Source organism: Bos mutus, chromosome 1 (assembly GCF_027580195.1).
Source record: "Bos mutus isolate GX-2022 chromosome 1, NWIPB_WYAK_1.1, whole genome shotgun sequence".
Taxonomy (NCBI): domain Eukaryota; kingdom Metazoa; phylum Chordata; class Mammalia; order Artiodactyla; family Bovidae; genus Bos; species Bos mutus.
In genome coordinates this window covers 44,894,705-44,920,025 of record NC_091617.1, presented here as the reverse complement: position 1 = coordinate 44,920,025, position 25,321 = coordinate 44,894,705, and the positions used below count along the sequence as shown (strand labels likewise).

Below are 25,321 nucleotides of genomic sequence, written 5' to 3'. Positions count from 1 at the left end.
TGGGGAGCCTCATGGGCTGCCGTCTCTGGGGTCACACCGAGTCGGACACGACTGAAGCGACTTAGCAGCAGCAGCAGCAAAGTATCTACAGATAAACTCAGTTATCTGGATGCTGTGGCAAGTTAGTATTGAAAATGCAGTGTAATGGAATAAAATTTAAAAAACCCAAAAGCCTAGGTTCTTCTAGGAGCTAGAGTTGCTTATACTTGGGCAACCATTTACCTTTTATGAGATTTGAGTTCTTCATGTTTAAAATAAAGGGGAGACTGAATTATTTTACACTTCTCCTAGGATCTGAAATTCTGCATTGTCTGGAACATAGTGAAAAGAACACAGTGCTTCTCTTCTGTAGTGAAAATTGAAGGGTACCTCTCTTGCCTGGAAAATCCCACGGACGGAGGAGCCTGGTAGGCTGTAGTCCATGGGGTCGATAAGAGTCGGACACGACTGAGTGATTTCCGTTTCACTTTTCACTTTCATGCATTGGAGAAGGAAATGGCAACCCACTCCAGTGTTCTTGCCTGGAGAATCCCATGGATGGAGGAGCCTGGTAGGCTGCAGTCTATGGGGTCGCTAAGAGTCGGACACGACTGCGCGACTTCCCTTCCCTTCCTTCTGAGTGGTATAGCAAATGTAGCAGAGTACAGGGAAGCTCACATTGTTTACTTAAACAAAAGTACTTTGGTCCTTTCTAGGTGTTATCTGTTATTTCTCACAAAATGTCAGTGAAGTGCTGCAAGTGACAGTCAGGGAGGACATCTCATAAACAGGAGATAGGAAAACTTAAAAGAAAATGCTAACACAAATTTTAAAAATCACAATAATTTGATCTAGGCCTGTTAGTTCAGGGTCAGGTATTTGCTTTAAAGACGTCATTGTGGTATGGCAACGAGTATCAGTTGTTCATAATAACAGCTGGCTAAACGGAAGGTTAGGCCATCCTCTTCTGTTTAAGAAGATACCAGGCTTGCATTACTAGTTTTTATATGAATCCCACCAATTTAAAAATTATGCTTTAGTTTTCTAAACATTAATTTTGTTGACCCTTTTTCCTGATGCTATTATGTAAAACATATTTATTACCATCAATATATGTGCTGTTTTTCTTAAGGAATCTGTCATTACTATAGATGCAGTCTGAATGATGTCTTTCTTGTTGGATTTAGCATTTATCATTTGCCAATTATGAATATGTTGTTATTTACCAAAGACCGTTCTGTTGAAAGAGAATAAAGATTTTTTTGAATTGGTTTGTAGTCTCTGTATTTTTAATAACTACTGGAAAGGAAAAACCTTTTTTTTTTTTTTTTGAGAAAAATTGGTTAAAATTTTAAGCAGTTCCAATAGCATCCACTAGTATACTTAAAGCCGTATAGTGGCAGGCCAATCTATGCCAGTTTATAAGATGTAAGTACTTCCAGAAACAAAAAAAGAGTGTTCATCCAAAATACTGAGTATTTATGGGTTGATTTCCAGGATGGTATAATTCTAATAGATTACTTATGCTAAGTTGAAAATGTTTGAAACTTCAACTTCCTAGAATTTTTTTTACTGCAAATTTCAGTATAGTACAGTGTTTGTTATTTTATATGACAGGATACCCAGAGTTATATTGACGAATGTCCTGGGAACGAAGTTAGGAAGAAAATACATAAAGACCTCATCTGTAACTGAGGCCAATTTGGGTGATACAGACAACTTGCAATCAGAGCAGCTTTCTTCATCATCTGATGGCAGCCTAGAATCTTGTCAAAATCTAAATCCTCACAAGAACTTCTTTTTATCTGAAAGGTATGTTTAGTGATAACTCTACTCAAAATAAATTGTGCACTTATTCTCATGAGCCTTCTTCTGTTCTCCCCTGAGAAATGTGTTACTGCTAAATAACTAGTGTTAACTTTTCTCCCCTGGTGACTGGAGTTGCTATGGGAACCAGCAGCCCATAGTTAAGAGTCAGTTTCAGAAAGTACTGATCATTCTACTTGTGTTTGGGAAAATGGATGTTGGCTTGTAATGAAAATTTAGTTACCTACTGCATCTTTTCTGGTGTAATTGAAATTCATTCCCCTGACATATGTCTGTTCCTCATCTTTCTTTGTCCTATCCACCCATCTGTTTCTCCATCGATCCATCCATCCCTTCTTTTTTTTTTTATTGTTTTTATACTCAGATTCTAGAACACTGCCTAGTCACTAAGCATCTGCTGAATGAGTGATTGTATGCATTCCTCACCAAAAAGATGATATGAGGTAGCCGAATTGGTACATAGCTTAACTGTATTAATAAGAAATATGGAAATCAGCAGTGCCAGGTAGCACTGGTGGTAAAGAACCCACCTGCCAGTGCAGGAGATGCCTGAGACAAGGGTTCAGTCTCTGGGTTGGGAAGATCCTTTGGAGGAGGGCATGGCAATCACTCCAGTATTCTTGCCTAGAGAATCCGATGGACAGAGGAGCCTGGTGGGCTAGAGTGCATACAGTCACAAAGAGCTGGGCATGACTGAACGACTTTGTAGCAAAGTACTAGGAGAGGCTCATATGGTGGTTGTAAATAAAAAAAAAAAAATTGTGGTTAAAAAGCTTGGGGATGTCAGTTAGTACATAATACTAGATCTTTTAACTTTCATTTACCGTGAAACTCTATTTTATTTTCCGCTTTCTAACAGTACAATAAATAGTTGTGATCTGAGTGAATAATTGTTGATCCAATCTTAATTGCCTTTCTACCCCTAATCATCCAAAGGTAACTTCTGGTTTGTATTTCTCTTTTAAGGCTAATTACATTAAAGAGTATTCATAGTTACCTTTTAAAGTATCTATAATAAATTTCTTACTTTATAACATTCTGTTTTTATAAATTCTGTTTATTTCTTATTAACATAAATTTTATGAATTTTTCTTCTTTTGGAGAATATTTTCTGTTTCACTTAGATTCTACTTAGCGAATTCTCAGTGACAATGTTAACTTTATCCTTTTTCTGAATTTGCTGAAAATAAAAAAGTGTTTCAGTGGCATTATCCAGTTACTAATAAATTTAATATATAATCAGAGGTAGTAAAAATGTATTTTATCATTTTGCACTAGAAGTGTTTATATCTTCATCCTATACTAGACAGTGAGCTCCTTAAGGAGAGATACTGGTAGCCTACAGTGCATGATACCAGATTCATGAATTCATGATCTCTGAAGAAGATTTAGTTTTGGGATCAGAGACCAGGCTTGATCACTTAGAGCTTTTGTGTGGCAGAAGATTTATTACAGTGAAAAAGGACAGAGAAAGCTTCTGATGTAGACATCGGAAGGGGAACAGAGAGTGCCCCATCACTAGTCTTAGCAAGGGAGCTGTATACTTGTTGAGCTGGTTATTAACAGTAAATCAAAAAAATGTCTCAAGGTTGTAAAGGTCTTACCAGACCCACTCCCACAAGATAACAAGATTAGTCATAAGGTTTTGTTAAGGAGAAACATGTTCTTAAGCAAGGTACATTTTTGTTGTATTATCATTAGTACAGAACTTAAGGAAGATCATACCCTGGAGTAGGATGAGTTGTTTTGTTGTGTAATCATCAGCTCTGGGTTTAAAGCTAGTCTTAAAGATTGTTGCCATAACAACTCAGAGTTTAAGGAAAAATGCCTTGTGTGACTAAGACCAAATCCCTTACATAGTACTATGTGGTAACATACAATGGAACTGACATTAGATTCAAGGGATTAGATCTGATAGAGTGTCTGAAATTTGGAAAATTCAGCAGTGGCCACGGGACAGGAAAAGGTCAGTTTTCATTCCAATCCCAAAGAAAGGCAATGCCAAAGAATGCTCAAACTACCACAAAATTGCACTCATCTCACACACTGGTAAAGTAATGCTCAAAATTCTCCAAGCCAGGCTTCAGTGAAGCGTGAACTTCCAGATGTTCAAGCTGGTTTTAGAAAAGGCAGAGGAACCAGAGATCAAATTGCCAACATCCGCTGGATCATAGAAAAAGCAAGAGAATTCCAGAAAAACATCTATTTCTGCTTTATTGACTATGCCAAAGCCTTTGACTGTGTGGAAAATTCTGAAAGAGATGGGAATATCAGACCACTTGACCTGTCTCTTGAGAAACCTATATGCAGATCAGGAAGCAACAGTTAGAACTGGACATGGAACAACAAACTGGTTCCAAATAGAAAAAGGAGTACGTCAAGGCTGTATATTGTCACCCTGCTTATTTAACTTATATGCAGAGTATATCCTGAGAAACACTGGACTGGAAGAAGCACAAGCTGGAATCAAGATTGCCAGGAGAAATATCAATAACCTCAGATATGCAGATGACACCACCCTTATGGCAGAAAGTGAAGAGGAACTAAAAAGCCTCTTGATGAAAGTGAAAGAGGAGAGTGAAAAAGTTGGCTTAAAGCTCAACATTCAGAAAACAAAGATCATGGCATCTGGTCCCATCACTTCATGGGAAATAGATGGGGAAACAGTGGAAACAGTGTCAGACTTTATTTTTTTGGGGCTCCAAAATCACTGCAGATGGTGACTGCAGCTACGAAATGAAAAGATGCTTACTCCTTGGAAGGAAAGTTATGAGCAACCTAGATAGCATATTCAAAAGCAGAGACATTACTTTGCCAACAAAGGTCTGTCTAGTCAAGGCTATGGTTTTTCCAGTAGTCATGTCTGGATGTGAGAGTTGGACTGTGAAGAAAGCTGAGCGCCGAAGAATTGATGCTTTTGAACTGTGGTGTTAAAGAAGACTCTTGAGAGTCCCTTGGACCGCAAGGAGATCCAACCAGGTCATCCTAAAGGAGATCAGTCCTGGGTGTTCATTGGAAGGACTGATCCTGAAGCTGAAACTCCAATACTTTGGCCACCTCATGCGAAGAGTTGACTCATTGGAAAAGACCCTGATGCTGGGAGGGATTGGGGGCAGAAGGAGAAGGGGACGACAGAGGATGAGATGGCTGGATGGCATCACCAACTCAATGGACATGAGTTTGAATGAACCCTGGGAGTTGGTGATGGACAGGGAGGCCTTGCATGCTGCGATTCATGGGGTCGCAAAGAGTCAGACACGACTGAGTGACTGAACTGACTTACTGACTGACTGACTCTCTGAAGAACTATGAATGGAGGTTCATAACATTGTATAGAAGATGGTGATCAAAACCATCCCCAAGAAAAAGACATGCGAAAAGGCAAAATGGCCTTATAAATAGTTGAGAAAAGAAGAGAAGTGAAAGGCAAAGGAGAAAAGGAAAGATATACCCATCTGAATGCAGAGTTCCAAAGAATAGCAAGGAGAGATAAGAAAACCTTCTTAAGTGATCAATGCAAAGAAATAGAGGAAAACAATAGAATGGGAAAGACTAGAGATCTCTTCAAGAAAATCTGAGATACCAAGGGAACATTTCATGCAAAGATGGGTACAATAATGGACAGAAAATGTATGGACCTAACAGAAGCAGAAGGTATTAAGAAGAGGTGGCAAGAATATACAGAAGAACTATACAAAAAAAGATCTAAATGACCCAGACAATCACGATGGTGTGATCACTCACCTAGAGCCAGACATTCTGGAGTGCAAACTCAAGTGGGCCTTAGAAAGCATCACTGCGAACAAATTAGTGGAGGTGATGGAATTCCAGTTGAGCTATTTCAAGTCCTAAAAGATGATGCTGTGAAAAATGCTGCACTCAGTATGCCAGCAAATTTGGAAAACTCAGCAGTGGCCACAGGACTGGAAAAGGTCAGTTTTCATTCCAAACCCAAAGAAAGGCAATGCCAAGGAATGCTTAAACTACCACACAATTGCACTCATCTCACATGCTAGTAAAGAAATGCTCAAAATTCTCCAGGCCAGGCTTCAATGATACATGAACTGTAAACTTCCAGATGTTCAAGCTGGTTTTAGAAAAGGCAGAGGAACCAGAGATCAAATTTTCAGCATCTGCTGGATCATTAAAAAAGCAAGAGAGTTCCAGAAAAACATCTACTTTTGCTTTATTGGCTATGCCAAAGCGTTTGATTATGTGGATCACAACGGTGGAAAATTCAAGAGATGGGAATACCAGACCACCTTACCTGCCTCCTGAGAAATCTGTATGCAGGTCAAGAAGTGACATTTAGAACTGGACGTGGGACAATGGACTGGTTCCAAATTGGGAAAGGAGTATATCAAGGCTGTATTTTGTTACTCTGCTTATTTAATCTATATACAGAGTACATCATTCAAAATGCTGGGCTGGATGAAGCACAAGCTGGAATTAAGATTGCCAGGAGAAATATCAATATCTCAGATATGCAAATGATACCATCTTTATGGCAGAAAGCAAAAAGGAACTCAAGAGCCTCTTATTGGAAGTGAAAGAGGAGAGTGAAAAGTCTGACTTAAAACTCAGCATCCAGAACACTAAGATCATGGCATCCAGTCCTATCACTTCATGGCAAATAGTTGGTGAAACAGTGGAAACACTGAGAGACTAGACTTTATTTTCTTGGGCTCCAAAATCACTGCAGAAGGTGATTGCAGCCATTAAAAGATGCTTGCTCCTTGGGAGAAAAGCTATGACCAACCTAGACAGCGTATTAAAAAGCAGAGACATTGCTTTGCTGACACAGTTCGTCTAGTCAAAGCTATGGTTTTTCCAGTAGTCATGTATGGATGTGAGTTGGACCATAAAGAGAGCTGAGCACCAAAGAATTGACGCTTTTGAGCTGTGGTGTTGGAGGAGACTCTTGAGAGTCCCTTGGACTGCAAGATCAGTCCAGTCAGTCCTGAAGGAAATCAGTCCTAAATGTTCATTGGATGGACTGTTGCAGAAGGTGCAGCTCCAATACTTTGGCCACCTGATGCAAAGAACTGACTCATTAGAAAAGACCCTGATGCTGGGAAGGATTGAAGGTGGGAGAAGGTGACAACAGAGGATGAGGTGGCTGGATGGCTTGCTTGCTGCACGCAGGCTTTCTCTAGTTATGGCAAGTGGGAGCTACTCTCCAGTTATGGCACATGGCTTCTCATTGCGGTGGCTTCTTGTTGTGGAGCATAGGCTCTAGGGTGCACAGGCTTCAGTAGTTGTAGCGTGTGGGCTAAGGAGTTGTGCGTCAAGGGCTGTGGAGCACAGGCTCAGTAGTTGTGATGCACAGACTTAGTTGTCCAAGGCCTGTGGGATCCTCCTGGATCAGGGATCAAAGCTGCGTCTCCTGCATTGGCAGAGAGATTCTTTTTTTTTTTTTAACTTATTATTATTATTTTTTTTTTTACTTTACAATATTGTATTGGTTTTGCCATACATCAACATGCATCTGCCACGGGTGTACAGACAGATTCTTTACCTCTGAACAATGGCCCTGGGTTTTGTATTTCTTACATGAGTTTTCTCTTAAGTCTTGTGTGTATTGAGGTATTTCATTTGTTTCTTACTAATTTGTAAGAACTCTTATGAAAGGTATTATCTCTGTGTTATACGTGTTGGAAAAAAATTTTTCAAGTTTGTTTTTGTAATTTTACTTTGTTTATAGTAACTTCTATGGCACTGAGACTTAAAAGTTTTATTTTGTAAAATCTGTCAGTTTTTGACTCCTGGTTCTGGTTTGCTCTTGGGAAGACCTCCTCAACCCGAAGTATAAAAATAGGTTAGTCAGCTGCTGTTTTAGTTTATGATTTTTTTAAATGAGGTATTAGACCCAGAACAACTGGTTGGAGATAACTTTCCTTATTGAAGTGTTGATTCCTTTTTGACTTTCTGGGGTCTTCTACAAATGTCTATGGGTACTGAGGCTGCTTCCACCATTAGGTGATTGTGAATAATTAAACTGTTATGAACATCAGTGTACGTGTATCTGTGTTTCTATATACTTTCAGTTCTTTTGGGTGTATTTCTGAAAGTGGAATTTCTGGATCCTATAATTCTATCATTAATTTTTTGGAGAACCACCATATTGTTTTCTATAAATGTAAAACTACATCATTTTACATTGCCACAGTGGTACACAAGGGTCCTGGTTTTTTTCACATCCTTTATAACACTTGATATTTTCTGTGTTTACATGATAATCATTCCAATGGATGTGAACCGATATCTCATTGTGGTTTTAACGTGGTTTTAGGGTTATTGAACATCTTTTTCATGTGTTTATTGGCCATTCATGTATCTTCTTTGGAGAAATGTGTATTCAAGTCCTTTGCCCATTGATGAATCAGGTTGTTTATCTGTGAGTTTAGAAGTTCTCTCTATTCTGAATATTAAAATATATTAATATTGTCATAAAGTATGATTTGCAGATAGATCTCCCATTTTGTGGGTTGCCTTTTTACTCTATTGTTCCTGCTATTTGGTGTACAGAAGTGTTAGTTTTTTTTAATTGAAAAAAATTTGGGGGGTAATGCCACGTGGCATGCAGGATCTTAGTTCCATGACCAGGGATTGAACTCGTTCTTGTCCACTGCAGTGGATCCATGGAGTCTCAACCACTGGACCATCAGGGAAGCCCCCAGAAGTTTTAATTTTGATGAAGTCCAGTTTATCTATGTTTCTATTTGATGTCATATCCAAGAAAATACTCTCATATCCAATGTCCTGAACATTTTCCCTTATGCTAAGAGTTTTATAGTTTCAGTTTATGCTTTTAGGCCTTTAATCCATTTTGAGCTAACTTTTGTATAAGACTATTAGGTGAGGGTCTTTCTTCATTCTTTTGCGTGTGGATATTCAGTTTTTCCAGCATCATTTGTTGAAAAAGCTGTGCTTTCCCCATTGAAAGGACTTAGCAGCCATTTGAAAATCATTTGACCATATATGTGTGGCTTTATTTCTGGGTGCTATTCTATTCCATTGATCTCCATATTTGTCTTTATGATAGTACCATATATGTTGATTATTATAGCTTTGTAGTAAGTTTTGATATCAGGGAGTTTGATCCCTCCAAATATGTTGAAGATTGTTTTGACTCTTGTTGCGTATACATTTTCAGTTCAGTTCAGTCACTCAGTCGTGTCTGACTCTTTGCGACCCCATGAATCACAGCACGCCAGGCCTCCCTGTCCATTACCAACTCCCGGAGTCCACCCAAACCCATGTCCATTGTGTCGGTGATGCCATCCAGCCATCTCATCCTCTGTCTTCCCCTTGTCCTCCTGCCCTCAATCTTTCCCAACATCAGGGTCTTTTCAAATGAGTCAGCTCTCCGCATGAGGTAGCCAAAGTATTGGAGTTTCAGCTTCAGCATCAGTCCTTCCAATGAACACCCAGGATTGATCTCCTTTAGGATGGACTGGTTGGATCTCCTTGCAGTCCAGGGAACTCTCAAGAGTCTTCTCCAACACCACAGTTGCACAAATGTGCAACTTTTTAATGTGCTGTCTAGGTTGGTCATAAGTTTCCTTCCAAGGAGCAAGTGTCTTTTAATTTCATGGCTGCAGTCACCATCTGCAATGATTTTGGAGCCCAGAAAAATAAAGTCAGCTACTGTTTTCACTGTTTCCCCATCTATTTGCCATGAAGTGATGGGACCAGATGCCATGATCTTTGTTTTCTGAATGTTGAGCTTTAAGCCAACTTTTTCACTCTCCTCTTTCACTTTCATCAAGAGGCTCTTTAGTTCTTCACTTTCTGCCATAAGGGTGGTATCATCTGCATATCTGAGGTTATTGATATTTCTCTCGGGAATCTTGATTTCAGCTTGTGCTTCCTTCAGCCCAGCATTTCTCATGATGTACTCTGCATAGAAGTTAAATAAGCAGGGTGACAATATATAGCCTTGACGTACTCCTTTTCTTATTTGGAACCAGTCTGTTGTTCTATGTCCAGTTCTAACTGTTGTTTCCTGACCTGTATACAGGTTTCTCAAGAGGCAGGTCAGGTGGTCTGGTATTCCCGTCTCTTTCAGATTTTTTCATAGTTTATTGTGATCCACACAGTCAAAGGCTTTGGTATAGTCAATAAAGCAGAATAGATGTTTTTCTGGAACTCTCTTGCTTTTTTGATGATCCAGTGAATGTTGGTAATTTGTTCTCTGGTTCCTATACATTTTAGGATAAGTTTTTTTTTTTATTTCTGTGAAAAATGTCACTGTGTTTTTGATAAGATCGCATTGGATCTGTAGATTGCTTTAGGTAGTATTGACATGTTAAGTCTTCTAGTCCATGAACATGAGTTGTATTTCCATTTATTAATATCTTCTTTAATTTCTTTTTAGCCATGTTTTATAATTTTCATTTTACAAGTCTTGTCTCCTTGGTTAAGTGCTTAGTTTTTTCTCTTCTTGAAGCTATTGTAAATAGAATTATTTCCTTAATTTCTTCTTTTGTTTATTACCTCTAATCATTTTTTATGTTTATGTATGTGTATGTGTATAATCTTTAGAGTTTCTTACTTGCAAGATCATATCATCTGTAAACAGAGTATTTCTTTCCAGTTTCAATGCTTTTATGTTTATTTTTCTTGTATAATTGCTCTGGCTAGAACTTCTAGTACTGTGTTGACTAGAAGTGGTGAAAGTGGTCATCCTTGTCTTATTCCTTTTTCTAGAAGAAGAGCTGTCCATCGTTCATCATTGAGTTTGATGTTTACTGTGTGTTTTTCATATATGATCTTTGCTATGATGATGTAGGTAGTTTCTTTTCTTAGATTGTTGAATTTCATTTTTTAGTCATCAGGAAAGGGTACTGAATTTTGTGAAGTACTTTTTCTGTATTAATTGACATGACCATGTAGTTTTCCTCTTTCATTTTGTTAATGTGGTGTATTATTTTGATAGATTCTTGTATGTTGAACCATCCTTGCATCCCAGGAACCATGTTTGAATTTATACCAGCTTAATTTCATAAATGTGCTCCTTTATAGCTCTGTCCTCACATACTTTAAGTCATTGATGTCATAAAATTATATCTTTATGTGTTGTTTGTTCAAAAGCATAGTCTAATAATTTAAAGAATGTATCAGTTTCTTAAATCATGTATAAAACAAACAGGCATATTATAAACCAGAATTACAGTAATAGTAGATTTTATAATTATCTATGGATTTACTTTTACCAGTTATTTTTAGTTTTTCTTACAGGGCTGGTTTTACTTATAGTGGTAATGATTTTCCTCAGCTGTTGTTTACCCCAGTTATTGTTGTTGTTCAGTCACCAAGTCATGTCCAACTCTTTGTGACCCCATTGACTGTGGCATATCAGGCTATTATATTGATAGATTCTTGTATGTTGAACCATCCTTTCATCCCAGGAACCATGTGGTTAGGATATATAACAATATGAACCATTTGGGGTATATTAATGAGAATTTTTCCTGTGTCCTCCACTATCTCCCAGAGTTTGTTCAAATTCCTGTCCCTTAAGTAGGTGATGCTGTCTAACCATCTCATTCTCTACTGCTTCATTTTCATTTTGCCTTCAGTCTTTCTCCTCATTTAGGATCTTTTCCGAAAGAGTTGACTCTTCACATCCGGTGGCCAAAGTACTGGAACTTCAGCATCAGTCCTTCCGATGAGTATTTGGGGTTGATTTCTTTTAGGATTGACTGATTTGACCTCCTTGCAGTCCAAGGGACTCTCCAAGAGTCTTCACCAGCACCACAGTTCAAAAGCATCAATTCTTTGGCACTCAGCCTTCTTTGACTTCCCTGGTGGCTCAGACGATAAAGCGTCTGTCTACAGTGTGGGAGACCCAGGTTCGATCCCTGGGTCGGGAAGATCCTCTGGAAAAGGAAATGGCAATCCACTCCAGTACTGTTGCCTGGAAAATCCCATGGACAGAGGAGCCTAGTAGGCTACAGTCCATGGGGTTGCAAAGAGTCGGACACGACTGAGCGACTTCACTTTCACTTTCAGCCTTCTTTATGGTCCAGCTTTCACATCCATACACGACTGTTGGAAAAACTGTAACTTTGACTATGTGGACCTTTGTCGGCAAAGTGATGTCTCTGCTTTTTAATGTGCTATCTAGATTTGTTTATCTTAGAATGTCTTGATTTTGTTCTCATTTTTGAAGGATAGTATAGTCAGATATAGAATTCCTTGTTGATAGATTTTTTCCTTTGAATATACCAATTCAGTGTTTTTTGGCCAGCATGGTTTTTGATAAGAAATCTTCTCATAATCTTATTGAGGATCTTTTATGTGTGATGAGTCACTTTTTTCTTTGTGCTTTCAAGAAAGAGTTCTCTCTTTGCCTTTGTCTTTGGACAATTTAATTATAACTTTTCTTGATATAGGTCTCATTCAGTTTACTGTACGTGTAGTTCCTTGGGTTTCTTTGATGTTTATATTCATGTCTTTCATCAAATTTGGACTTCTTTGGTGATTATTTATTTAAATAATATCTTTGCCCTTTTCTGTCTCTTCTCCTGAGATACCAGCAATGTGTATATTAGTCCCTTTCTTGGTGTCCCATAGGTCCCTTAGGTTCTGTTTACGTTTCTTAAGTTTTTCTTCTTTCTCTTCCTCAGATTTGGTCCTTTATATGGTCATATTTTCAGGTTCACTCACTGTTTCTTCTGCCTGCTCAAATCAGCTTTTGAATCTCTAATAAAATTTTCATTTCAGTTATTGTACATTTTTAGCTCCAGAATTTCCTTTTGGTTCATTTGTCTTTTATTGATATTTTCATCTTGTCACAAGTCATTTTCTTGATTTTGTTAAAGATTTTCTTTCTGTCTGTCTGTCTCTTTCCTTTTTCACCATGCTGTGCAGCATGTGGGAATCTTAGTTTCCTTACCAGGGGTTGAACCTGTGTTCCCTGCATTGGAAGTGCAACTCTTAACTGTTGAACTGCCAGGCAGGTCCCTGAGGATCTTGAAGATGGTCGTTTTAATGTCTTTACTTATTGAATTTGCCATCTGCTATTTTTTTTTTTCAAGGACGGGTTCTGTTGATTAGTTTTTGTTTTTTCTTTTGAATTGGCCATTCTTTCCTGTTTCTTTGAATGTCATGTGATTTTTTTATTTTTGTTTTTGAAAACTTGACATTTGGATATTATAAGATGTGAAGTTTGAAAATCAGGTTCTTCTCCTTCCCCAGCATTTGCTGGATTTTTTCCCTTTGTTTGCTTAGTTTTTAAAATTGTTGCAATATGTCCCCATTCCAGGTATCAGTCTAATATGTAAATAAAAGGTCTTTTCAGGTCTTTTCTGAGCCTATGTCTTTCCATGATCATGTTTGTGACTTTCTAAATTTCCTTGTACATGTTATTACTTTTTAATATCTTAGTCCTTAAATATTTATTTCCCATAAGGAGGAAATAGGAAAAATGAAGCGAAGAAATAGAACAAAATAGGTGCTAGCTCTTTTAATCTCCTGCATGTTGTTTTAGCTGAATGGAGAGACTGTTGCAACATGGTGATGGTTGTTACAGCAATGGCTGCCTGTCTCTATGTCTCCTTATCCATAATCAGAGACAGCAGTCAGTGATCAGAATACAGATTCCCAATATTTGAAAGACAAGGCCCTTATTGCTCATCTTGGTGATTGTAAGCCTGTGCAAACTGTTCTAAGAACTTGGACTTGGCTGCTTGTCTCAGAGCTGGGTATAGGTAACTGCTACCATCCAAATTGCCTTAATTGACCAAAGTTACTGTTGAACCTTTTGACTAGAAGTTACAAACCTTCAGTAGACTCCAGAACTCCAAATTTCATCGGATTCTGCCAGCGCTGTTGTCTAGGTGAGAACAGGGTTGGTGTCTCCTCAGTTCAGTTCAGTTCAGTCGCTCAGTCGTGTCCGACTCTTTGCGACCCCATGAATCACAGCACGCCAGGCCTCCCTGTCCATCACCAACTCCCGGAGATCACTCAGACTCACATCCATCGAGTCAGTGATGCCATCCAGCCATCTCATCCTCTGTTGTCGCCTTCTCCTCCTGCCCCCAATCCCTCCCAGCATCAGAGTCTTTTCCAATGAGTCAACTCTTCGCATGAGGTGGCCAAAAGTACTGGAGTTTCAGCTTTAACATCATTCCTTCCAAAGAAATCCCAGGACTGATCTCCTTCAGAATGGACTGATTGGATCTCCTTGCAGTCCAAGGAACTCTCAAGGGTCTTCTCCAACACCACAGTTCAAAAGCATCAATTCTTCAGCGCTCAGCTTTCTTCACAGTCCCTTTCACATCCATATATGACTACTGGAAAAACCATAGCCTTGACTAGACGGACCTTTGTTGGCAAAGTAATATCTCTGCTTTTCAATATGCTATCTAGGTTGGTCATAGCTTTTCTTCCAAGGAGTAAGCGTCTTTTAATTTCATGGCTGCAGTCACCATCTGCAGTCAATTTGGAGCCCCCTAAAATAAAGTCTGACACTGTTTCCACTGTTTCTCCATCTATTTCCCGTGAAGTGATGGGACCAGATGCCATGATCTTCGTTTTCTGAATGTTGAGCTTTAAGCCAACTTTTTCACTCTCCTCTTTCACTTTCATCAAGAGGCTTTTTAGTTCCTCTTCACTTTCTGCCATAAGGGTGGTGTCATCTGCATATGTGAGGTTATTGATATTTCTCAAGGCAATCTTGATTTCAGCTTGTGCTTCTTCCAGTCCAGCGTTTCTCATGATGTACTCTGCATAGAAGTTACCTACTCTGCAATTTTCCTGAGGTCACTTAGTGTATATTTCATATCTTATTGTACAAGGGCCCTTGATTTATTCTTGCTGATTATTTTAGTACTTTTATAAATGTAAAAATTTCTAAGGGAGTGGGGAAGGATTGGAAGTTTGAGATTAGCAGATGCAAACTATTGCATATAGGATGGATAAAGAACAGTATCCTGCTGTATAGCCAGGAAACTATATTCAGTATACTGTGATAAACCATAATGGAAAAGAGTATGAAAAAGAATATATACACAACATGTATAACTGAATCACTTTGCTTTACACTAGAAATTAACACATTGTAAATCAACTATACTTCAATAAAATTTAGAATTCTATGTTGTTAAATACTTCTGAAAATGTAGTAATTGATATATATATTGTACTATAAAGGAAGACTGTAGGTTAATAATTTGATAGTTTTTTATTTAAAAATTTTTTATTTTCAGAATTTTTACCCAGTTAAATAATACCATAATGAGTTGTTTTGTTAGTAATTATCATGGGTGAGAAGATTGTTGGTAAAGATTTAATTAATTTTATGGCTACTCTAATTAGTAACAAATTGCTTTCTCAGTTGTTTTTCATTTTGTCTTTTTTAACTGAATTAATTTAATTGATATGTTACTTACAGAATATTGTATTGATTTTAGATGTACAACATAATGATCTCATATACGTATATATTGCAAAATGATTAACACCATAAGTATAGTTAACACCCATCACCACGTAGTTACTTTTTTTTTCTTGTGATTAGAACTTGTAAGATCTACTATCTTAGCAACTTTCAAATATACAGTACACTCTTGTTATTAGTTATTACCTATAGTCATCATGCTGTACCTTGCATCCCCAAGACTTTTTTTTTAAATAACTGGAAACTTGTACCTTATTACCACCTGCAGTCATTTCATGCTCCCGGCTCTAGTAACCACCAACCTGTTGTCTGTGTCTATGCATGTGTTGGTTTGTTTTTAAATTTAGATTCCCCATGTAAGTGAAGTCATATGCTATTTGTCTTTGTTTCATTTCACATAGCATAATGCCCTCAAGGCTCATTAATGTTGTCACAGATAGCAGGATTTCTTTCTTTTTCTTTTATGACTGAAAAATATCCCATTGTGTGTTTGTGTCACATTTTCTTTATCCATTCATCTATTGATGTGTACTTATGTTGTTTCCATGTCTTCATTATTGCAAATAATGCTTCAGTGAACGTGGGGGTACATGTATCTTTTTGAGGTAGTGATTTTGTTTCCTAAGCATAAACACCCAGAAGTAGAATTGCTAGACTGTATGTTATATTTTTGATTTTTTGAGGTATATTCATACTGTTTTCCATAGTGACTGCACTAATTTACATTTCCACAGCACTCCATATCTTTTCCAACACTTGTTTCTCTCTTTTGGTAATAGCCATTCTCAGATTTGTGAAGTTATACTTCATTGTGGTTTTTACATACCTTTCCTTGATGATCAGTGCATGTTGAGCTCCTTTTCATGTACCTGTTGGTTGCTTGTAGTCTTTGGAGAAACTTCTGTTCAGTTTCTCTGCCCATTTTTTAATGAAATTGTTCTGTTTTTTTGGTTGAGTTGTATGGATTCTTTATATATCATGTGTTTTGAATATTAACTTCCTTATGAGATAGATGACTTAAAACTGTTTCTCCTGCTCCATAAGTTGCCTTTTAATTTTGTTGATAGTTTTCTTTACTGTACAGCTTTGTGGTTCCACTTATTTTCTTTTGTTGTTTTTGTTTTGGTGTTTAATCCAAAAAATCACTGCCAAAACCAGCTTACGCTCATGTTTTTTCCTAGAAATTTTATGTTTTCAGGTCATATATGTAAATCTTTAATCTATTTTGTGTTGATTTTTGTATATGGTATAAGATATTGGTCCAGTTTCATTCTTTTGTATGTGGCTGTCAGGTTTTTCCCGCATCAGTTATTAAAGAGACTATCCTTTTCCCATGGTGTATTCTTGGCTCCTTTGTCATACATGAGTTGACCACACATGCCTGGATTTATTTCTGGCTCTCTATTCTGTTTCAGTCATTTATGTGTCTATTTTTCCATATTGTTTTGATTACTATGGCTTTGTAATTTAGCTTGAAATCATGAAGGGATTGAAATCAGTCCCTCTGGTTTTGTTTTTCCTTCTCAACATTGCTTTGGCTATTTGGGGTCTTTAGTGGTTGCATGCAAACTTTAAGATTGTTCTCTTTCTGTGAATAAGGCCATTGATATGTCCACAAAGATTGCTTTGAATCTGCAGGTTGCTTTACATAGGGTGAACATTTTAGCAATGTAACTTTTCCCCATCTATGAGTACAGAATATCATTCCATTTATTTGTGTTTTCTTCAGTTTCTTTCATCAATGTCTTACAGTTTTCAGTGTACAGCTCTTTTTCCTTCTAGATTATACCTAAGTATAATTTTATTTTTTTTGCTGTAGTTTTAAATGGGATTTTCCCCTCAATTTCTCTTTCAGATAGTTCATTATTTGTGTGTACAAATGCAACTGATTGTAGTATGGTGATTTTGTATCCTGAAACTTTAGTGAATTCATTTATTAGTTCTTAGAGTTGTTTTTTTTTTTTTTTTTTTGGTTGGATTTTTTAAGGTTTTCTTTCTATAAAATCATATCATCTGCAAATGATGACAATTTTATGTCTTCCTTTCTGATATCGATTCATTTTATTTATTTATTTTTCATATTTAATTTTTTATAGCAAGTATTACCAGTACTGTGTTGAATAAGAATGATCAGAATGGGTATCCTTCTTCATTTTAGAGGAGAAGCTTTTAATCTTTCAGTGTTTCATATGATGTTAGGTGTCATTTGTGATACTGGCCTTTATTGTGTTGAAGTACGTTCCTTCTATACCCAGGTTTTTTTTAATTTATTTTTTAATTGAAGGATAATTGCTTTACAGAATTGTGTTGGTTTTTGCCAAACATTGACACGAACCAGCCATATATACCCAGGTTTTTGAGTTTTATAGTGAAAGGATGTTGAATTTTGTTAAATGCTTTTTCTGTACCTTTTGAGGGATCAAATGATTTTTATCTTTCATTTTACCTATGTGCTTTATCACATTGATTCGTGTATGCTGTACCATTCTTGCATCTCTGAATAAGTCCCATTTGATCATGGTGTATGATTCTTTCAATGTGTTGTGGAGTTTGGTTTCCTAATAATTTGATGAGAGTTTTTGCATCCCTATGCATCAGGGGTATTTGATTTATATTTTTCTTTTACCGTCCTGTCCTTATCTAGCTTTGGTATTAGTGATGGCCTTCTAAACTGAGTTTAGAAGTGTTCTTTCCTCGTAAACTTTTTGAAAGAGTTTGTAAAAGATTGGCATTAATTCTTATTTGATAGACTTGCCAGTGAAACCATTTGGTCCTGAACTTTTCTGTATTGGAAGGTTTTTGATTACTAATTCAGTCTCCATATTTGTTATTGATCTGTTCAGATTTTCTTTTTCTTCATAATATATTTTGGTAGGTTGTATGTTTCTAATTATTTGTCCCTTTCTTCTAGGTTATATGATTTGTTGATGTAAAACTTTTTATAATCATCACTTACAATACTTTGTATTTCTGTACTACCAGTTGTAATGATTTTATTTATTGGGTGGGCCAGAAAATTCATGTTTTTCCATAAGATGGTACTGAAAAAAACCTGAAAAAATTTTTTGGCCAGCCCAGTACAAGTCTTTTTGCCCTTAGTCCAGCCAGTAGGTTTTTTTATCCTCCCCATAAAACTGGCTCTTCAGTTCAGTCGCTCAGTTGTGTTCGACTCTTTGTGACCCATGGACTGCAGCACACCAGACTTCCCTGTTCATCACCAACTCCAAAAACTTACTCAAACTCATGTCCATTGAGTCAATGATGCCATACAGCCATCTCATCCTCTGTCGTCCCCTTTTCCTTCCACCTTCAGTCTTTCCCAGCATCAGGGTCTTCAAATCAGTCAGTTCTTCACATCAGATGGCTAAAGTATTGGAGTTCATCTTCAGCATCAATTCTTCCAATGAATATTCAATACTGATTTCCTTTACGATGGACTGGCTCTTAGGTTATCCATATTGTTGGCATACAATTATTCATAGTAGTGTTTAGATGATCTGTTTTTCTTTGAGTCTTTTTTTTTCTTGGTTTGTCTAGCTAAAGGTTTGTCAGTTTTGTTTGTTTTAAAAAATAAGCTCTTAGTTTGGATCTTTTCTATTGTTTTTCTTATCTCTTTTTTATTTACTTTTTCTCTGGTCTTTATTGTTTCTTTCCTTCTGCTAACTTTGGGCTTAATTTATATTTTTTTCTGGTTCCAAGAGGTGTAAAGTGAGGTTTTTCAGTGGAGTTCTTTCTTGTTTTTTAATGTAACTTTTATTGCTATTAACTGCCCTCGTAGAACATTTCATGGATTTTGAAATTTTTGCTTATGTATATATTTGTTTCAAGATACTTCTTGATATTCCTTTTGGTTTCTTCTTTAGCCAGTTGATTTTCAGGAGCACATTGTTTAATCTTCCTATTTTTTTTGAATTTTTCAGACTTCTTCCTGTTATTGATTTCTTGTTTTATGCTCTTGTGATTAGGAGAGATTTTTTTGTGTGTGTCTTAAGTTTGCTAAGATTTGCTTTGTGACCTATCTTAAAACATCCTGGAGAATGTTCTGTGTTGTTTTATAAAAACATGTTAGGTCTATTTGATCAAGTTTATGGTTCACTCCAGTGTTCCTTCTTGATTTTTTTTTTTTTTGGTCTGGATGATCTAATGATAACTGAAAGTGGGGTAGGTATTAATGTCCCATACTATTATTGTATTATGTTTTCATAGTAGTGATATTATGTTAATCATCCAAAATTTGGTTTTAATACATTTGAAATATTTAACCAGTAGCTTATATTTTAAACTATTTTCTCTGTAGGTAAAATTTGTTACCACACCCTAAGTCTTATTTTGTATGTAACTTCTGATACGTGAACTATGCATCAAACATATTAATGATTACTTTTGACTTATTTTTTGATTACACATAAGTGTGATTATCATCTACTTGTGTTCAGGGAATGTTTACTTTTTAGATCCCTTTGATATATTTAGCACTTGTATTTTTCTTTGTTCACTTTGCCTGTGCACAATTTTGGAAGAATAAAACATTTCTTGTTTTTTTCTTTCAAAGAAACATGGAGAATTTAAAGATAGAATAGGAAGGAGAACTTATTTTTCAAATCATAGTTTAATATTCTTTCTACTGTTCAGACCACATACTCTGCTATATAAGACTTTATTTGTGATCTGTTATTTTTATCTTGAATATATGCCAACTGGCTTCTAAATTTATTTTTGCTTAGAAGAATTGAGTGTAATAATATTTTATTTTGCAGCAGTTCACAATCAAGTAAGACAGACAATTATGCAAAGCAGACTTCTTACGCTAAAGAAAAACGAAGAGATGATGATGGCATTTCTTTTATGTCTGATACTCAGCCTAAAGGTTTGTGAACCTCAGAAAACTGTTGCCATTTGAATTTTTGTCTATTGTAGTTTTAGTACTATTTGAGTTATAACTATATTTATCCATGAAAGTAAAGAGAGATTTTTTAGCAACACAAAGAAAATTGCTAAATTTACTATTTGTATCCTACAGTGTACATCTCTTGATTTATTTACTAATTCTGGAAGTTAAATTTGAATATTATTTCTTGTCATTTTTTTGTTTGGCTGGCATATAGCAATAAAGTTATAATGTTAATTTGTCTATTTCTAAATATTACTTTCATGAAAGTGAAAATGTTTATCACTGAGTCATGTCTGACTCTTTGAGACCTCATGGACTATAGCCAGCCAGGCTCCTCAGTCCATGGAATTCTCAAGGCGAGAATACTGGAGTGGGTTGCCATGCCCTTCTCCAAGGGATCTTCCTGACCCAGGGATCGAACCTGGGTCTCCTGCATTAGTAGACAGATTCTTTACCGTCTGAGCCATGGATCTGTCTAGTCATTGATATTATTGCTAATTCTATTATTATTATTGGCTTTCCACTGCCTGTCTTCCTAGTATGAAATATATTCTTGTTTTTTTTTTTAATTAATTTATTTTTAATGTGAGGACATTTGCTTTACATTGTCTTGGTTTCTGCCATACATCAACATGAATCAGCCACAGGTACATTCTTTATTCATTAGAATTTTTCTCAACTCTAGTAGGAGGATTCCAATACAAGTCACTTTTAGCAAATTTAAAGGTAAATACATCCCAGACTTCTAAATATTCATTGTAGGTTTTCTTGCCTGTAGGATTAATGAATTGACTTCTTTTTGTCTCTTTTTAAAAAGACTTTTAAATAATTTAATATACAAATTTTCACCAAAACCAATTTATATACTAGTCAGGTGTGAAACTAACACTTTCCAGGGTCTCTTCGATTATTGATAGCTTCAAGCTAGTTGAAATATTTTGTTTTCTGAATGATTTTATAAATTATTCACAAGAAAAGGTGGTCCTTTAATGATATTGTGTAAAAATTTTTTGTATTTCATGTGGAACACAGTTGTTTTCACATTTTAAATACTCTTTTTTATAGAAGAGAACACTTGCAAGGAAACTAGTATCTTTGACGTATATAGGAAACCAGCTGTAACTCTTACGAGGGCAGTCTCTAGAGAAAGTATTATGACTGTAGATGTAATCTTTCAATTGATTACTAAATACGATCTGCATGTAATGGAGGACTTTTTTTTTTTTTTAAACAAATTGTCCTTTTCCTAGAAATAATTATCCTTGCTTACAGTATAAAAATAAAGGTGGATTTGTATTTTTGCAAGTGGGCTCAATTCAGATACCATCAAAACACTGTTAAACCTTCATTGCTTTTCTTGGTAGAGTAGGAATAGTTAAATAAAAAGCTTTCTAATTTATGTCCTTCAGTATTCCTTCAAAGTAACAAATTCTAGACTTACAGCAGGGAAAAATGAATGATAAAAAAAGCACTATATAGTTTCTTAGTATCCCTGAAGGTTCTCCTCTTAGGTAAAGTGTTTTAAAGAAAGTTAGCTATTGAAACATTATTAAAACTCACAGTTTTTTCATCCTATAGATAATTGTGTCTAATACCAATTGTTTAACAAAAGCCTATAAATTAATGGGTGTTCTGAATTAAATCCCAGGTATACCACTGAAAAAAGTTTTTTCTTCCAGTTTTTTATAATTGACAGCACTGTATAAGTTTAAGGTGAATAGTATAATGATTTCATTTATATATATCATGAAATGATTATCACAATGAGTTTAGTCAACATCCATTTATTCATATAGATGCATGGTTTTGTTTCTGGGCTTTTTATTCCATTCCATTTACCTATCTAGAAAAAAATTTTCCTTATGATGAGAACTCAGGATTTACTCTTAACAACTTTCATATATAACGTAGAGCAGTGTTAATTTCATTTGTCATGTTATATATTATGTCTCTTAAAACTTATTTATTTTATAATAGGAATTTTGTACATGTTGACTGCCTTCATTCGATTCTTCCTCCCCCTGTCTCTGATAACCACAAATCTTGTCTCATTTTCTGATTTTGTTTTTGAATTATAATCAAATTATACAACACTGTATTAGTTCCTGTTACACAGCATAGTGATTCAGTATTTCTGTACATTTCAAATAATCACCATGATAAGTCTAGTTATGATCTGTCATATACAAACATTGTGGTTTAGTCACTAAGTTGTGTCTGACTCTTGCGACCCCATGGTCTGCAGCCTGCCATGTTCCTCTGTCCATGGGATTCTCCAGGCAAGAATACTGGAATGGGTTGCCATTTCTTTCTCCAGTGGCTCTTCCTGACCCAGGAATCAAACCCAGGTCTCCTGCATTGCAGGCAGTTTCTTTACCAACTGAGCTATTCCTCACACTCAGTATACCTTTATTTTGTAGTGCCTTAAGTTTGCCTTGTAAAACTTGCTTTTATGAATATAATACATTGGAAATATTTAACATTCTTTTGTTTATAGGAATTTGTTAGCTGTTTAATTTTATATGGTAACGATATTTGCAAGTTAAATAATATATATATATATATATATATATATTTCAGGTAGAGTCCTGTTTTTTTAAAATAATGTCTGATGCTATCTAATACATTTATTCCAGTTTCCCATGAGATTTTCTTGACTGATTTGCAGTTAGTGAACTTCTTGGAGGAAAACTGCTATATTGGGGTTTTCCAAGCCTTAGTTCTTTCATCAGTTTTTAAAAAATTTTATATTTTATATTGGAGTATAGTTGATTAACCGTATTGTGTTAGTTTCAGGTGTACTACAAAGCAATTCAGTTATAAATATACATGTATCTAAATATACATGTGTCTTTTTCAAGTTATTTTCCCAATTAGGTTGTTACAGAATATTGAGCATAGTTCCCTGTGCTATATAGCAGTCCTTGGTTATCCACTTTAAATACAGAAATGTGTACATGTCAGCTCCAAATTCTATTACTCTTTCCTCCTACCCTTCCCCCCTGGTAACCATAGTTCTCTAAGTCTATGAGTCTGTTTCTGTTTTGTAAATAAGTTCATTTGTATCATTTTTATAAGACTCTGCATATAAGAAATATCATATATTTATCTCTGTCTGTCGGACTTACTTCACTCAGTATGGTAATCACCAGGTCCATCCATGTTCCTGCGAATGGCATTATGTTATTCTTTTTAATGGCTGAGTAATATTCCATTGTATATATGTACCATATCTTTATCCATTCTTATGTTGATGGCTATTAGATTGCTTCCATATCGTGGTTATTGTTAACAGTGCTGCAATGAATATTAAGGTGTATGTATCCTTTCAGATTATGTTTTTTTGGATATATGGCCAGGAGTAGGATTGAAGGATCATATGGTAGCTCTATTTTTGCAGACCTCCATACTCTTATCTGTAGTGACGGCACCAATTTACATTCCCACCAAACATGTAGGAGGGTCCCCTTTTCTTCACATCCTCTCTAGCATTTATTGTTTGTATATTTTTTGATGATAGCCATTTTGACTGGGTGAGGTGATAGATATCATTATACTTTTGATTTGCATTTCTCTCAAATCGTAAAAGATGATGGTGTTAAAGTGCTGCACTCAACATGTCAGCAAATTTGGAAAACTCAGCAGTGGCCACAGGACTGGAAAAGGTCGGTTTTCATTCCAGTCCAAGAAAGGCAATGCCAAAGAATGCTGAAACTACTGCACAATTGCACTCATCTCACACGCTAGTAAAGTAATGCTCAAAATTCTCCAAGCCAGGCTTTAGCAATTTTGAACCATCAACTACCAGATGTTCAACCTGAATTTACAAAAAGTGAGAGGAACCAGAGATCAAATTGCCAACATCCGTTGGATCAGCAAAGAGCAAGAGAGTTCCAGAAAAATATCTGCTTCTGCTTTAAAGCCTTTGACTGTGTGGATCACAACAAACTGTGGAAAATTCTTTTTTTTTTTTTTTGAGCTAAAGAAATCACTGTTTTATTTCTCAGAACTATTGGTTTAAGCAACACCTTTTTTTAAAATTTACAATATTGTATTGGTTTTGCCATATATCAACATGAAAATTCTTAAAGGGAATACCAGACCACCTGACCTGCGTCCTGAGAAATCTGTATGCAGGTCAAGAAGCAACAGTTAGAACTGGACATGGAACAACAGACTGGTTCCAAATCAGGAAAGGAGTACGTCAAGGCTATATATTGTGACCCTGCTTATTCAGCTTGTGTGCAGAGTATATCATGTGAAATGCCTGGCTGGATGAAGCACAAGCTGGAATCAAGATTGCTGGGAGAAATATCGATGACCTCAGATACACAGATGACACCACCCTTATGGCAGAAAGCAAAGAACTAAAGAGCCTCTTGATGAAAGTGAAAGAGGAGAGTGAAAAAGTTGGCTTAAAGCTCAATATTCAGAAAAATAAGATCATGGCATCTGGTCCCATCACTTCATGGGAAATAGATAGGGAAACAGTGGAAACTGTAGCTGATGTTATTTTTCTGGGCTCCAAAACCATTGTAGATGGTGATTGCAGCCATGAAATTAAAAGACGCTTGCTGCTTGAAAGGAAAGTTATGAGCAACCTAGATAGCATATTAAAAAGCAGAGACATTACTTTGCCAACGAAGAGTCGGACATTACTGAGCGACTGAACTGAACTGAACTGAGACAGTATATTAAAAAACAAAGACGTTACTTTGCTGACAAATGCCTGTCTAGTCAAAGCTATGGTTTTTTCAGTAATAATGTATGGATGTGAGAGTTGGACTATAAAGAAAGCTGAGCACCGAAGAATTGATGCTTTTGAACTGTTGTGTTGGAGGAGACTCTTGAGAGTCCCTTGGACTGCAAAGAGATCCAAACAGTCAGTCCTAAAGGAAATCAGTCCTGAATATTCATTGAAAGGGCTGATGCTGAAGCTGAAACTCTAGTACTTTGGCTACCTGATGCGAAGAACTGGCTCATTGGAAAAGACCCTAATGCTGGGGAAAATTGAAGGCGGGAGAAGGGTATGACAAAGGATGAGATGGTTTGATGGCATCACTGACTCGATGGACATGAATTTGAGTAAGCTCAAACTCAAAGTGTTGGTGAGGGACAGGAAGGCCTGGTGTGCTGCAGTTCATGGGATTGCAAATAGTCGGATACGACTGAGCGACTGAACTGAACTGAATAATTAGTAATGTTGAACATCTTTT

General features: G+C 36.3%; 1 protein-coding gene across 14 annotated transcripts in view; it reads left to right on the top strand.

Moving 5' to 3' along the window:
• Positions 1 to 25,321, top strand: part of SENP7 (SUMO specific peptidase 7) — a 185,669-nt gene that overhangs the window by 101,900 nt on the left and 58,448 nt on the right. For 7 of the 14 annotated variants that reach the window (XM_070368720.1, XM_070368743.1, XM_070368741.1 and 4 more), the window contains 2 exons: positions 1,597 to 1,791; positions 19,972 to 20,081. In XM_070368720.1, the coding sequence (XP_070224821.1) occupies positions 1,597 to 1,791; positions 19,972 to 20,081 (305 nt within the window). The remainder of the gene's footprint in view (positions 1 to 1,596; positions 1,792 to 19,971; positions 20,082 to 25,321) is intronic. The other 7 variants (XM_070368746.1, XM_070368744.1, XM_070368742.1 and 4 more) reach the window with 3 other exon arrangements.